At 43.3% G+C, this 15,492-nt stretch overlaps 1 protein-coding gene across 1 annotated transcript in view; it reads right to left on the reverse strand.

Moving 5' to 3' along the window:
* LOC138789870 (netrin-4-like) overlaps window positions 1–13,489 on the reverse strand; it is a 38,527-nt gene extending 25,038 nt beyond the window's left edge. Inside the window, exons 1-2 of the mRNA XM_069968729.1 lie at window positions 12,849–13,489; window positions 4,955–5,493 (exon numbers count right to left, since the gene is read on the reverse strand). Of these exons, the coding sequence (XP_069824830.1) occupies window positions 4,955–5,493; window positions 12,849–12,915 (606 nt within the window). The 5' untranslated portion in view covers window positions 12,916–13,489. The remainder of the gene's footprint in view (window positions 1–4,954; window positions 5,494–12,848) is intronic.
* Between the last annotated feature and the right edge of the window lie 2,003 nt (window positions 13,490–15,492).

The raw sequence follows: 15,492 nt of genomic DNA on the forward strand, positions 1-15,492 counted from the left end.
AACACAAAGTTATTATCAATATATAATGTATAATGCACACATGGATGTACTAGTTATATCTACCAGTATATCGCATTGGTTAAAGGAGAAGTCCGGCGAAAATGTTTATTAATGTATTGTATTGCCTCCCAAAAGTTATACCAATCCCCAATATACACTTATTACAGGAAATATACATAAAGTGCTTTTTTCCCTGCACTTACTACTGCATCAAGGCTTCACTTCCTGGATAACATGGTGATGTCACTTCCTGGATAACATGGTGATGTCACTTCCTGGATAAAATGGTGATGTCACGACCCGACTCCCAGAGCTGTGCGGGCTGTGGCTGCTGGAGAGGATGATGCCAGGGGGACACTGAGGGACACAGGTCACTGGAGGAACACTGAGCATCCCTCTGCCATCATCCTCTCCAGCAGCCACCGCCGCACAGCTCTGGGAGTCGGGTTGTGACATCAACATTTTATCCAGGAACTGAAGCCTTGATGCAGTAGTAAGTGCAGGGAAAAAAGCACTTTATAAGCATTTCCCGTAATAAGTGTATATTGGTGATTTCTATTCTTTTTTGGGAGGCAATACAATACTTTAATAAACATTTTCGCCGCACTTCTCCTCAAAGGGGTTGTTCAACAAAAAATGTTTTCTTTCAAATCAACTGGTGCCAGAAAGTACCATAGGTCTTAAATTTAGTTCTATTTAAAAATCTCAAGTCTTCCAGTACTTATCAGCTGCTGTAAGTCTTTCAGTAAGCAGTATTCTTTCCAGTGTGGAGAGCAAGAGAAGTTTTCTATAAGGATTTGCTACTGCTCTGGATGGTTCCAGATATGGACAGAGGTGGCATCAGAGAGCACTGTGTCAGACTGGAAAGAATACACCACTTCCTGCAGGACATACAGCAGCTGATAAGTACTGGAAGACTGAAGATTTTGTAATAGAAGTAAATTACAAACCTCTGGCACTTTCTAGCACTAGTCGATTAATTGAAAAAATTTTTTTTATCAGAACTACCCCAATAAATCTTCATGACTTATGCTCGAGTTACATCTAGAGCACTCTACTATTTTTTGTATGGCCTGGGATCTCACAGCTGTTAACTGTATTCTTTGTTGTATTATATTGAGTATATTCTCCAGACTCTATGCAGAATGAATGCATTGTGTAATGCATTATAGGAGCCCAGCTTAGAGGGCGACAGATGCCAGGAGGCATCCATCAGAATATTAAATGCAGCTCTGGATGGGACTGGAGCATAACACACTACAGAGTACGGGAGCATTATATAAATGGTGCATAATGGATAATAAGAAGAATAATCGAGGATTAGTCATTGCAGCACAGGCGCTCTGTTGTGACTGCACATGTAGCGTGATCTGCGTCACAGTATTCATGCCCGGTCAACTGTCATGATTTAAAGAACATTTCTAACAGATTCACTCATCCCCAGCAGCGACAGCCCAATGTCCCAGACCCCCACTGTTTAGGAGATGCTCACCCCGCTGTGCCACAGAAATGCCCCATTCTATTGCAGCAGCAGTTGGGAAGAAATTGAATTCCAACGCTGCTGACACAAGTGTGTCCACCACTGCTGACGGGCATCTCCCGGGACCCCCGCAGTTCTGTTATGTGGAAGGGGGGCATAGGGGCTCTTCTACGCATTTAACCCTTTGTGCAATATTTTGGAGCCAAATGGCCTAGAATTGCTTTTATAGCAATCCCATAATATTTCATTAAAAGACCTGATTAGCATAATCCAGTACACACAAAGTATCACAGACATACATGTGGGAGAGTGGTTTTACACCCCACAATGTCTGAACCTATATATCGCCAGTAAATGATCACCCTCATTGTAGGTACAGCAATACTGCCTATACATCTATCCAATTTTAGAAAACATAAGAGACGTATGCATAGGAGGTGCATGGTACCTTAAAGGCTTCACCTACCTGGTTTATATTTTACTAATCAGCTCAGAGTATCTTTATATGTCCACCTTTAAGAACCACATATCTAAAATTAAGAGGTTTGGATCCATTTCACTGTCACAAAGTTCCAAAACACCCGCACAAACAGAGCTTCATGCCACTCTTCTGGTCGTCTGCAGCCACCACTAGGGGGAGCTCACTTCACTCATATAGTGTGCAGTTAATAGCTTATCCAGACTCTATAAAAAGGAAGTCTGTCCTCAGTACGGCCATCAATATTAGACTGGCGGAGGTCTGACTCTCTGCACCCATGCCGATCAGCTACTCGAAGAGGCCAAGTGAACATAACATTGCAATACCTTGCACTGCTGCTACCAATCATACAGCTTCTGCAAGGACCAACATGCAGCCGATGTATACACAGGCACTGCAGCCTCCTCAGCTGATGGGTGGGTGGCCGGAGTCCAAGTTTAGAGCTCTGTATCCAAAAAAGGAAACTCCAACCGCTAGAAAGATATATTAAAAACTGGCAAAGGATTTTGGACCTAATAATGGAATGTTGTTAAAGGTTTAATGTGAACGTTAATGTTCCTGAAATGTATTTGTTAATCAGATCAAGTCTTTGGTCATGGATTTCCCTGGAAACGGTAAAGGAAAAACTGATCTCATCATCGACGCACGAGACTTGGCCTTGTAAGTATGAGAAGATGAAAAAAAGCTGAATATTCTCATAAATGAAGTCAGCCTAGTGAGTGCCTCACACAGGACTAATACCTAAAGCTGCCTGATGGGATTCAGCATCAATGTATCTAAGGAATTATTAAAGGGAAAGTGTCACCTACATTTTCTTTTACTGATTAGAGTCAGATTCTAAGTTGTTCTTTTATTCTAATCTGTTTCTATTGTCTGACTTATTTTGGTACATTGGTATAGAGGCTGCCATCTTGCCTGAGCTGTTTTGAAAAGAGAAGTCTGGTGGTGGTGTGTGTGTGTGTGTGTGTGTGTGGGGGGGACCTTTGACCCTGTGCCCTTGCTATGCTGCGTCCCCAGGCTCCCGTACTCTGCAAGATGCCATCTTCTCCTGGCTTTGAGGTACGTCATGATATGGCTGCCACATCACAGACGGGTGGGATTTAGCCTGCTCAGCCAATCAGTGACTGCAGTAGTACCCCGCCCTAGTCACTGACTGGCTTAGTGGGGCATCCCTCAGCCAGGTCGTGACGTAACAGCAAAGGGAGATGTGCAGGCTGCCGAAGGGGTCCAGGAGTGGGACACGTGCTTCATGGGCACCAGGACAGGTAAATATACCTTTCTTATTATGTTCCCCCCACCCTTACAGTGAAATGATTTTTTGCTCCCCCACTGGATTTCTCCTTTAACAGCATTTAGTGACATGCTTTACAGCAAGACATAGATGACAATACACAGACTCTGTCCCCTTGAGATGAATGTGAAACTTTACTGAGCATACTCTTTACTTACCTTTGAAGAGGTTATTCCACAGGGAGCTACTATTGTCTCTTTTATCTACTGGTGTCACATGTTGCTGCAATGCTGTACAGATCACTTTACAGCAGCCTTCTTTTATCACTGTAGAACAGGAAATCTCAGCTTGGGTAAGTATCCAGGGCTCTAACGGGGGGTCGGGTGGGCTCTGCCCCAGGTGCCGGGGTGAAAGGTTTCCTTTAAAAATCTCAAGTCTTCCAGTACAGCTGCTGTATTCCCTGCATGTCAATTCTTCGAGCAGAGAGCCGTAGAGAGCGGGGGTGCCCTATACCCATTATTGAAACACTGAGGCAGGAGGAATTCTGAGCGGAGTCCGCGGCAGGGATTTCGCTTGGAATTTCTGCCTGTTTTCTGCAGTGTGAAAAGGCCAGTCAGGCACTGTCCAGAGCAGGAGCAAATCCCCATAGAAAACCTCTCCTGCTCTGCACAGTTCCTGTCTTAGACAGGGGTGGCCGCAAAGAGCACTTTGTCAGACTGGAAAGAAAACACCACTTCCTGCAGGACATACAGCAGCTGATAACTACTGGAAGACTTGAGATTTTTAAATAGAAGTAAAATACAAATCTATATAACTTTCTGAAACTAGTTAAAAGAAAAAGATTTTCGCCGGAGTACCCCTTTAGAGTGGGTTCACACGTAATGGATCCGCAGGGGATTTCTCAATGCGAATTCGCAGCGAGACCCTCTGCGGATCCCTGCCCTGTACACCCTATGGGCAGACAAACTCGCAGCAGGATGGACGTCCCACTGCGAGTTTGTCAGCAGCCCGCCCCCTTAACCCCCGGCCGCCGGAGCGTATTCATCACCTGCTCCCTGCTCCAGCTTGTTTCGGGGCTCCCGATGTCTTCACGTTGGCAGGGCAGCGCACTGATTGGTTGAGCAGGACGTGCTGGGAACCTCCGAAGCAAGCCAGAGCGGGGACCAGGTGATGTATACGCTCCGGTGGCTGGGGGTTAACAGGGCGGGTTGCTGACAAACTCGCAGTGGGACGTCCATCCTGCGAATTCCCATCGAGAAATCTGCTGCAGGTCCGTTACGTGTGAATCCACACAATGTATACAGCTATTATGCCGTCCTATGTGACTTTATGGTAAAAGACTACAAACAGTCCATAATGAAGTCTTATCCTGCAGTCATGCATGGTTCATCTTTATAGAGTACAAAGATGGAAGGGAGAAACAAATGACTTCAGGATCAGACTACACAAAATTAGTTTGCACTCTATAACAATGAAGGCACACAGGCTTGCATAGGAGCTATAGACACAAAACAACATATTTTTAATTACGAGTATATATAAACTTACTTCATTTTATAAGAGATGGATTGGAATAAAATATGGTTGCAAAGGTGTTCATACTGTATATTCATTGCTTGGTACCTCTGGTCCATAGACCACCATTAACAACTGGTTGACAAGACTGTAAAATCTGAACCTCCTTTAGAGAAGGAATAATAAAAGTGAACCCTGGGCAACACATCCGTGTTAGGTGCATTGTTACAGACTCTATGCCATTGCTCACCTCTCCTCTCGTACAGGGCCAGGCATCTGAATACCTGGAGGTGCACTGTGCCCCCTCTTCATTCAGGTCATCTTGAAGACCAAATGTAGCCGTACAGTTAGTAGCAAAATACTTATAAGCTCTCCAAGTTTTTCCACGGTCAAATGATCTCTCCAGAACCATCGCTGTGGGGCGGGGGGACTTGAAGACCATGATAACGTGCGTCAAGTAAAACTCTGTCTCAAAGTCCAACCTGATCTCCTCCCTGAGGACACCTTGTGCTGACTGCCACCAGGTAGCCGGACTGGAGAAGACATCATCCGTCATGTGAGAAGGATGGTGGGAGTTCTCCGGCTGGTTGCTGCTACATTTTGTGCACTGGCTTTGGCTGCAGGAGACAGGTGTCTGTTGGAACTGAACCTCAGGATAGAAGCAATAAAGTTCACTGACATTTTGGCCACAAGAGGTAAGGGTGACCGGTGTGCGACCAATAGCAAGGTTCCCAACTGGTGGGTTGCAGGAATGTCCATCACAGCGGACAGAATGGAGCTTGACTGATTCTGGTGATGAAAAAGAACAAAAAGTCAGTAAAGATTCATAAACTGTTACAAATGTATCATTGCAGGTAAAATGTATAGTTGACAGAGAACTGGGTAGACTGGATACAACCACAGCATACCCTTAGCTAGAAGTACAGAATTAGGCCTGTAAGTCTCTGCAGGTTTTAGACACAAACAAAAATGTTCAGGAAAAAAGGCAGGAAGAGATCTTGTAAATGAAATAGATTGTACGTCATAATTTCCAAACTGTTTATCATGCAATAACTATGTTTTATGTATGGAATATCATGAATTAGTTGCTAGGACCCATACAGGAGTCCTGCTCTATACAGTAGTGATATTCAGTAATTATGTGTAATTATTTAGTAATTTAGTGTACGCTATGTAGTGCACGGAGCTTCCAATCTGATTACTAATGCAAGGATTAAATAGTTGTTAGAATTATGGAGTTGGCCCATAGTGATGGGTCATCATCCTGCCAGCTCTGAGACAGCTGAACGACCTCAGATACCAGCACAGATCTTCAATAATTCATAAAATGCTGATGACTGGGGAAGCGGCCTTATCTCTTTTGGAGCTGCTGTTGCATACACTGATTCCCTGACTGCAGCCGCTGAACCGGATCCATTCTCCAGTAATTAGCCAGTATCCTGTCTCCTAACACTGGATAAGCCTGGGAGCCCGCTGCTGCATTAACCACATATTACCCAGCTGGTGACATCACACTAATTAATGGGGAAAAAAAGTGTGTAAAAACTATAAATACTGTGATGAGTCCATCAATGTCCCAGCAGTACTTACAGATCATCTGTTCAGGAGCTGAGCTATAGGAATGTGGCACACCACTACACCATGAACAATGCACAGTTTTGGTGCCTGTTTACTGTGAAGTGCGGGCACCAAGCTCTCCCAAATGGCCGATCAGATGTGGTCCTGAGGATAGCTCAACAATCATTTCACTCCACAAACCCCCTTCACACTTACCGCATCCGCAGCGTATTTTCTGCTGCGGATCCGCAGCAGATTTCATTTAAATAACTGAACACAGCATCAAATCTGCTGCAGAACCTGTAGGTGTGAACGCACCCTTAGGTTGTGTTTCCACATATGCGTTAGGACTGTGATCCAAAAACTCACCCCCAGTTTTTACTCCATTAGCCCTGCAATGTTGCCCATAATCCTGGCAACATTTTGCTGCTGATTTTGAGGAGAACTGGAGGGGGGTTATGGTGTTCAGATCGCAGTCCAAATGCATATGTGGAAACATTGTCTTAGAGGGGTTCTCAGGAGAAATTTTTTTTCCAAATGAACTGGTGTCAGAAAGTTATACAGATTTGTAATTTCCTTTTATTTAAAAATTTAAAAAGTCTTTCAGTCTGCTGTATGTTCTGCAGGAAGTAGTGTGTCTGACACAGGGCTCTCTGCTGCCACCTCTGTCCATGACAGGAACTGTCAAAAGCAGGAAAGGTTTTCTAGGGGATTTGCTACTGCTCTGGGCAGTTTCTGTCATGGACAGAGGTGGCAGTAGAGAGCACTGTGTCAGACTGGAAAGAATACACCACATCCTGATTAGTGGAGTCCGAGATATAGGACAAGTCTCTCGAAAGAGATCCATTTAATTCTGAAGCATCAGGACACAGAAAAGATATTTTCTACCCCTGTATAAAGATATCTTTATAGTCCATATGGGAGTACTCAGTATATTATAAGAATGCTTACGACAAGTGCGGTGTATTCTCTGTTGTGAATAGTGGTAACCCTGGTTAGATTATATGGAGAGAACTCGTACAGGTCAGTTCAGTGGAGGAGTTATACAGGTCCAGATATTATCATTTTGATAGACTACAGAACATGAAGAAATCTATTCTGGCTACAGCCAGCAGATCTCCTAGATTGTAACATCTGGCTCAGCACCTGTGTGATGGGTTAGGGAGCACACATAGTACTGATATCATGGAGTCCAGTCAGTCACTGTCAGTTCTGGAACACTGTATATTGAGGATGTTCTGTCTCTAAACAAATGTTCCAGCTCAGGGTCACCCTTGGTGAACGTATAGTAGTATATTGGGGAACAGATTTTTGGCAAATACTTTGGGGTGTATTATGCGCAATACATGCCAATTGTTTTATACGTGGAATATATGCCACAGTTCAGTGTAAACTGAGGCACATACTTTTTGTGTGCATTTCAAATACCAAGAGTATGTGACATGTCCCTTATTCCAAGCATAATACTCATGTCACTAATTCCCTGCCACTTCTATGCTGACAGTCCTCTGGTCCCTCACTGCTAAGTGGCTGTAGCAGTAATTTGTCGACACTTGCTAAGGGCAGTAATCAGCTTCAGCAGTCACATCATGTTGGCATAAAATTTTTGAAGCCAGCTGAAAAGAGACTGGCGGGGGATGAGAGAAGGGTGGGCACACAAGCAGCATGGGATTGGTAGAAAAAAGCACTTGTATACCTTAGATTAATGAGGGCCACAACTGCCAATTTGAGGGCCTCCCAACTTTTCTCCAGTGGCAAATAATGGAGACAATGGGATTGGCCAGTTGGGACTCATCTTGATCACTTCTTTATCAGAAGAGAAATAAGCCACAACCAGAGAAGTCTAGCAATGATCTACCTACAAGGCATGCACATTTGTTGTGCAGACAGCCCCCTGCGTGAATGTCAAGGTCAGGGTAACTCTTGGGACTTGTGGTCCAGGGGACCTGCACGTGGTACATGAGGCAATATGGTTTGATCAATTTATATACTAACATCCTGGCGTTGTTTTTTTAAATGTAGCCGAGAGGCATTGGTGTCAGCCATAGGTGTGAGGTGCGGCAGTTCCTTTCTCTCTATGACCGTAGGGTAGCTCTTGGGCCACATTCACACATCCGTTGTTCTGTCTGCAATTGCGGATAGAACCTAGGACCAATGCTATTTAAAGGCCCCATTCACATGTCCGTATGTGTGTACGGTGCCGTGATCCGTAATTTGCGGCACTGATCGCTATGCTTATGAAGTGCGAATGTAGTGCAATGAAGCACGGAGCATTACAGATGGACATTTGTAGTGCAGTCGCGGTCACAGGCTGCACTACGGACGTGTGAGTGTAGCCTTAGGGCTCTTTCAGATGGGCCACTTATTAGAATGAATGTTTATAATTTTATTTGATCATCATATTTTTGCTAACAATTCTTATGGGCTTAGATAACTCCATATATTTCCAAACCTATACTCTGTTTTGTTCTCGTGGGCAATGTACATGAACGCAGTATTTTGTTCCCTTGTTCCCTGTTATCAGCCATCAATCATTCCAGAAGGGGAGATGCTGACATGATTGTTTTTCATGTAGATGATGAGTGACAGGAAGTTTACAATCTTCCCTTCCCCTATTATTACCACTTTATAAATCCTCAGCGCTGAGAACATCTAGAGACATTTCCATCATTGGTGTAACTGATATCAGCCGCTCCTCCATAACAATGCTGCACTCTTATAGTCATGTTATTTTAAGTGTTCTGACGCTTTAAACTGGTCCCATAAAAAGCAATGTATAAATTAAGGCCCTCGATCGCTGTTACATCTTACTAATCAATCCCTTATTTGAACAGAGCCAGCCAGATCTATCATCATCTTCCAAGCTTTCAATATGCCGTCCAACAAATATGTGTGAGCTGAAAAGAATTTATTGGAGGCCAATTCCGTATAATCAGGGTCCTATTGCCAGGATTCGGTAACAGCTATTAAAGTTTATAACCTGCTGCAATGCCTGGAGCTGTGTATCATACGTTGCAACTGAACCATAAATCTATGTAGAAACTGTCTATGGAGTCACTGTCTACATGTATTACTGATACTACAGTACTGTACTGATTCTGAGTTACAGCCTGGATTATGCCTTAGAGGTGAACTCACTCTTCTTCTAGTGGTGTCACCATGTACATGCTGTACAGGGCGTAGCTAGGATTCACGGGGCCCCATAGTAAAAAATTTTAAGGGGCTCCCCCTCCCCTACACACAACACAAAGCACTGCTCATATATGCCTTACTGCTTGTGCACTGATAACCCCTGACCTCTGCTCGAAGCTCTGCACATTTTTCTACTTGATTGCTGCATCCACAAAGGTCAGGGGTTATCAATCAGTGAAGCAGAGATCTCTCTCTTCTGCTTGTTAACTTTTTTTTTTTTTGTGTTGCAGCATGTAAATAAACATTGGGTCACTTACACACTGTAGTACATAAGGGGTTAAGCAGAAGGACAGATGCTTTTACCTTCTCCCCCGGGCCCCCCTCCTGCAAGGGCCCCATAGCAACTGCCTACCCTGCCTCTATGGTAGCTACCCCACTGATGCTGTACTTTACTTGTAATGATCCTGAGTCTGTATTATGCCTCAGGAGGTGAATTCACTCTTCCACCAGTGGTGTCACTGTGTACATGCAGTACTTTCCTTATCCTGTAATGATCCTGAGTTACAGTCTTTATTATACTCTAGAAGAAAGCTCACCATTCTGCTGGTGCACTCACAGTATACATACATTACTTATCCTGTACTGATCCTGAGTTACATAGCATGTTACACTCCAGAGCTGCACTCACTATTCTGCTGGTGCAATCTCAGTATACATACATTACTTATCCTAGTGAACTTGAGTTACTGCCAGTATTATATTCCGGAGCTGCACTCACTATTGTGCAAGTGGAGTCGCTATGTACATACATTACATATCTTGTCATAATCCTCATTTAAAGCCTGTGTTATACTACAGAATTCACTTAATACCCACAAGCACTCGCTACTCTGCTTGTAATGTCATATTATATATTACACTACTTATACTGTACTTATTCTGAAGTACAGCCCGTATTAAGGTGGCCATACACCTTCAATAGTGGTCAGCCTAATGCTTGTTTGGTTGCCTCCTGTCCTCAGAGAAATGCATACTTGGCTCAGGGTATACCCCGTAAAAGAATACTCTGGTGAAAAAAAAACAATTATTCCAAATGAACTGGTGTTAGAAAGTCCTATAGATTTGTAATTTTCTTCTATTTAAATATCTAAAGTCTTCCAGTACTTATCAGCTGCTGTATGTCCTGCAGTGGCGTATTCTTCCCAGTCTGACACAGTGCTCTCTGCTGCCACCTCTGTCCATGTCAGGAACTGACCAGAGCAGTAGCAAATCCCATAGAAAACCTCTCCTGCTCTGGACAGTTCATGTGAGAAGTTGATATGATTTTTTTTTACCCATTTAATAGTAGAATGGGAAAGAAATTGCTACCAGACAACTTTGGCAGCTTCAGAGTGCCCAGTTCTTCTTTCTCGCAACAAGAAATGGCTGACAATCTAATGGGTATGCTCATCATTATACTCCAGAGCTGCATTCACAATTCTGCAAGCTGCACAAATATCCCAGAACCCCCTGCTGGTTCAGTGTCTGTAGAGTTTTCTTTGGTGATTTGCATTTTTTTACGTCCCAGAACAAAAACCGATCTAATGTGCCCAGAGCATCCAACCACAGTTCAGTTTTTATGTCTAAATTTGCCCTGGTAAAATTAAAGCCGATCTGTGATTGGTTGCTGTGGCAAATCAGACAATTTCTGTATCTGAAAGACAAATAAACCTGAGCCATTGTCTCTTCACCAGCCTCTGTGCAGTCATGTAATGTATGAAAAACTACCCCCCCCCCCCCCCCCCATTTTAAAGCTAAGCTAATTTGTTAGCAGTGTGTTTGTCTAAAAGCTTGCTGATTGTTTCCAATAATAACCTGCAGGATATTGAGTGCACTGTTGGTCGTATAGGTAATGGCTTATAATAAATCTGATCATGTTTCCCACACCGGATAATACCTGGAATTCAATATCCCATAGTTCTCTGTATGAAGCATGTTACTATGCAAAACCTGATGTAAAATAATAATCCTTAGATCACAGAACCTGTTCTTGACACAATCTTCCTCTCACTAAATAATTATGGTGGGCATTAACCCTCTTAACACAAAACCTCTCAGGTCATGCTTAAAGGAAATGTATTAGGCATAGATTATTCAGAATATTTAAAGGGGTAGTTCAGCAAAAAAAATATAAAAAATTCTTGCAAATCAACTGATGCCAGAAAGTGCCAGAGATCTGTAATTTACTTCAATTAAAAATCTAAAGTCTTTCAGTACTTATCAGCTACTGTATGTCCTGCAGGAAGTGGTATTCTTTCCAGTTTGGAAAGCAGGAGATATTTTCTTTGGGGATTTGCTACTGCTCTGGACAGTACCTGTCATGGACAGAGGTGGCAGCAGAGAACACTGTGTCAGATTGGGAAGAATACACCACTTCCTGCAGGACGTGTAGCAGCTGATAAGACTTGAGTTTTTTTTAATAGAAGTATTACAAATTTTGGCGATTGTTGATTTGAAAGAAATTTTTTTCTTGGTGAACTACCCCTTTAATGAACCTGAAATATTGAATTCAAGCAGGCACAGAAAGAAATTATCAATACACATGGCTTTACATGATATCTGGGAGCGTCCAGGCTATGTAATGTTCTATAATAATCTGCAGTATTGATCATGTGTCACTTTTTCCCGGCTCTTACAACCAACCCAGAGTAAAATGACACCAAAGATCCCAGTGCATCGATGGAAAACAGAATTCTAACCAGTACGCTAGAGAGTACTGAATGTTTCCACCCTGACTAGACAGCTATCCCCCACACAGACAGCTCTCAGGGAAGCAGTCTGCCTGGTAACAATCAGCTATAACATACACATTACTGACAGCGGTTGAGCCCAAGAGGTTCTACAGCAGCTGGGTGTTTTTCCAAATGTAATATCTGGATGCATATAAACCCTTACTGATATATCTAGGAGTATAGTCTCACATAAAGGATGCCCTACACCTGACACATAGCTGGACCATTTTTTTTAAAAAATTTACTGGTTTAAAACAAGGTTTCATTGGAGAACTTTGCGTCCGTTTTAATAATTTAAGTTTAATTTTGCTAGTGCATTTTTTCCCCACAAATCTACATGACCATCAGTAACTAGAAAGCATTCTATGCAGCACGTCCTCGTATTTTCTACCACCTTGTGCCACGTTTTAGCTGTGCTGCTGTCACTAGGTGAGAATAGATCATCTATCCATCATAATAATGATATATCATATACCATAACATTTACATTGTCAATAGCCTCCATTCTCCATGTTTCCAGAGGACCTACAGTAATATACAATAACACCAAAGATCATACAATTGCTTTATTTGCAGGAGAGTACAGTGAGTTTAGGATGAGAGTTGGACCACCACCCCCCCTCCCATACCTCTATCTTCCTGCTAGTCATGTGACCTCCATCCCCTTCTTTGAGTAGGACTTACCTGAATCTGTGTGCACTGAGACAATCCATTCCAGGAACACAATGAATGTGATTCCCTTGTTCTGCATGACAGGAACAATAGGAGTGATGAGTAGTATGGGAAAGGCTGCTCAGCTCCCCTCAACCCTGCATAGTCTGTGCCCAAGGTCACCCCCCCAGAGTCTGCACCCTGCTGCTGATCAAGCTGCTAGAAGACCCTCCTCAGCTCTAAGGACAGGTGTCAGCATCTTTGGGGTTAGTCTCCAGGACTGATGCTTCTTCCTCCCTGCCCCCTGATGCAGTGTATAATTATATTTCCTATCCTCACATGCCTATGGAACGACTCCTACAGCTTTGATGTCAGGCTGCACTCCACCCTCAGACTCTTCTTCAGATCAGTCCAATAACTGTATCAGCCCAGCAGCTCTAGGTCTCTGCCATTGACTAGATATATATATTACTGTGCATTAGATGATGATAGGAGATTATATACTCTGTTATAAGAAGTGGAGGTGACTGTGGTCCTGCATCAATTCCTCTACTAAACTTCAAGGGCACTTGGGACTTGTGGCTGATGCTCTGGTCCTCGGCGCACTCCTCCTCCTCCTTGAGATGCTGAACCTTCTTCCACTTGGAAGCAGTCGGCTGTCAGTTTCATTACTGTCTCCGAGGCTGTTGTCTCTTTAAATTAAATGCCCAACACGTGGGTGAAGACTCCGCCCACCCCCTTTATGGAATGCGAAGGAGCAGCGCCCTCTGCTGGACACATATCAGCACGGCAGGCACCTGCTAGGGATCTGGACGGGAACTGTACTGTTTACTGATTGATCACGTTCCAGAAGAATTTATGTTAGTCCCTCAAAATTTCAAAATATTTACTTGCTGTCAATGAATGGAAACATTGTTGTTATTAGTCAGAGGCTTAGTAGTGGCTGCTGTGGAGTGAGCGGCACAAATCTGTTGAAAGTTTTTTAACCCCTTAAGGTCAAAGCCAATTTTCGTTTTTGCGCTTTTGCTTTTTCCATTTTATGTTTAAAAGTCCATAGCGCTTGCATTTTTTCACCGAGAGACTTATGTGAGTGCTTATTTTTTGCGAAACCAATTGTACTTTGCAATGACCGGCATTATTTTTCCATAAAATATGCTGTGAAACCGGAAAAAAATCATTTGCGCTGTCAAATTGAAAACAAAAACGAATTTGTTTTGATTTCGGGGAGTTTTGCATTTACGCCGTTCGCCCTATGGTAAAACTGACTTGTTATGCATGTTCCTCAAGTCGTTACGATTACAACGATATATAACATGTATAACTTTTATTGTATCTGATGGCTTTTTAAAAAAATCAAACCATTGTTAACAAATACATGTTCCTTAAAATCGCTCCATTCCCAGGCTTATAGCGCTTTTATCCTTTGGTCTATGGGGCTGTGTCAGGTGTCATTTTTTGCGCCATGATGTGTTCTTTCTATCGGTACCTTGATTGCGCATATACGACTTTTTGATCACTTTTTATTACATTTTTTCTGGATTTGATGCGACCAAAAATGCGCAATTTTGCACTTTGGAATTTTTTTGCGCTGACGCCGTTTACCGTGCGAGATCAGGAATGTGATTAATTAATAGTTCGGGCGATTACGTGTGCGGCGATACTAAATATGTTTATTTATTTGTTTATTTATTAATTTATAAAATGGGAAAAGGGGGGTGATTTGGACTTTTATTAGGGGAGGGGATTTTTTTATTAATAAAAACACTTTTTTACTTTTTTTTTTACATGGACTAGAAGCCCCCCTGGGGGGCTTGTATATACATAGCACTGATCTCTCATAGAGATCAATGCTGTGTATATACACAGCAAAGATCGATTAGATCGGTCATAGATTACTATGGCCTGCTGCAGGCCATAGCAATCTATTGCCGAGCCGGGATCAGTGTCATTCCGACGCTGAGGCCCGGCACGGGCAGAAGAACGGATCTCCCCCCCGCGATCGCATCGCGGGGGGGAGATCCGACCCACTAGACACCAGGGATAGTGTGCATAAAGCACTTCAATGCAGCTGTCAGGTTTGACAGCTGCATTGAAGTGCTTAATTAGCCGGCGCGGCAACGGGACCCGCGCCGGCTAACAGAGGCACTGCCCGGCTGCACGTGTCAGCCGGGATTAGCGCGGTTCAGAGCGGGGTCCCGGCGGGACCCCGCTCTGAACACCCCCCGCGGCACCATGACGTATCAGATACGTCATGGGTCGCTAAGGGGTTAAAGGGGTATTCTCATGGTCAGACTTTGTCTTCTACCCACAGGAGAGCATTTAACTTATAGTGCGTTTACACGGAACGATTATCGTTCGAGTTTTCGCGATAACGATCGCATCTGAGCGATAATCGTTCTGTGTAAACACAGCGAACGATCAAGCGACGAGCAAGAAATCGTTCATTGTGATCTTTCAACATATTCTCAAATTGTCGTTGGCCATTCGCTAAAAATTTGTAGATGTAAACAGTCTTTCAAAGATTCACCCTATGTGTGACATGGGCTAAAGCGATCTTAAAAAGAACAATTGCAATAACGATTTTTTTAATGATCATTCTAACGATTTTTCTAACAATTTTTCTAACGATTTAGTCGTCTAAACGCTGATCGTTACAAAAACCAAATCGTTGCTTAAA

Source organism: Dendropsophus ebraccatus, chromosome 4 (genome assembly GCF_027789765.1).
Source record: "Dendropsophus ebraccatus isolate aDenEbr1 chromosome 4, aDenEbr1.pat, whole genome shotgun sequence".
In the NCBI taxonomy this organism is placed as follows: domain Eukaryota; kingdom Metazoa; phylum Chordata; class Amphibia; order Anura; family Hylidae; genus Dendropsophus; species Dendropsophus ebraccatus.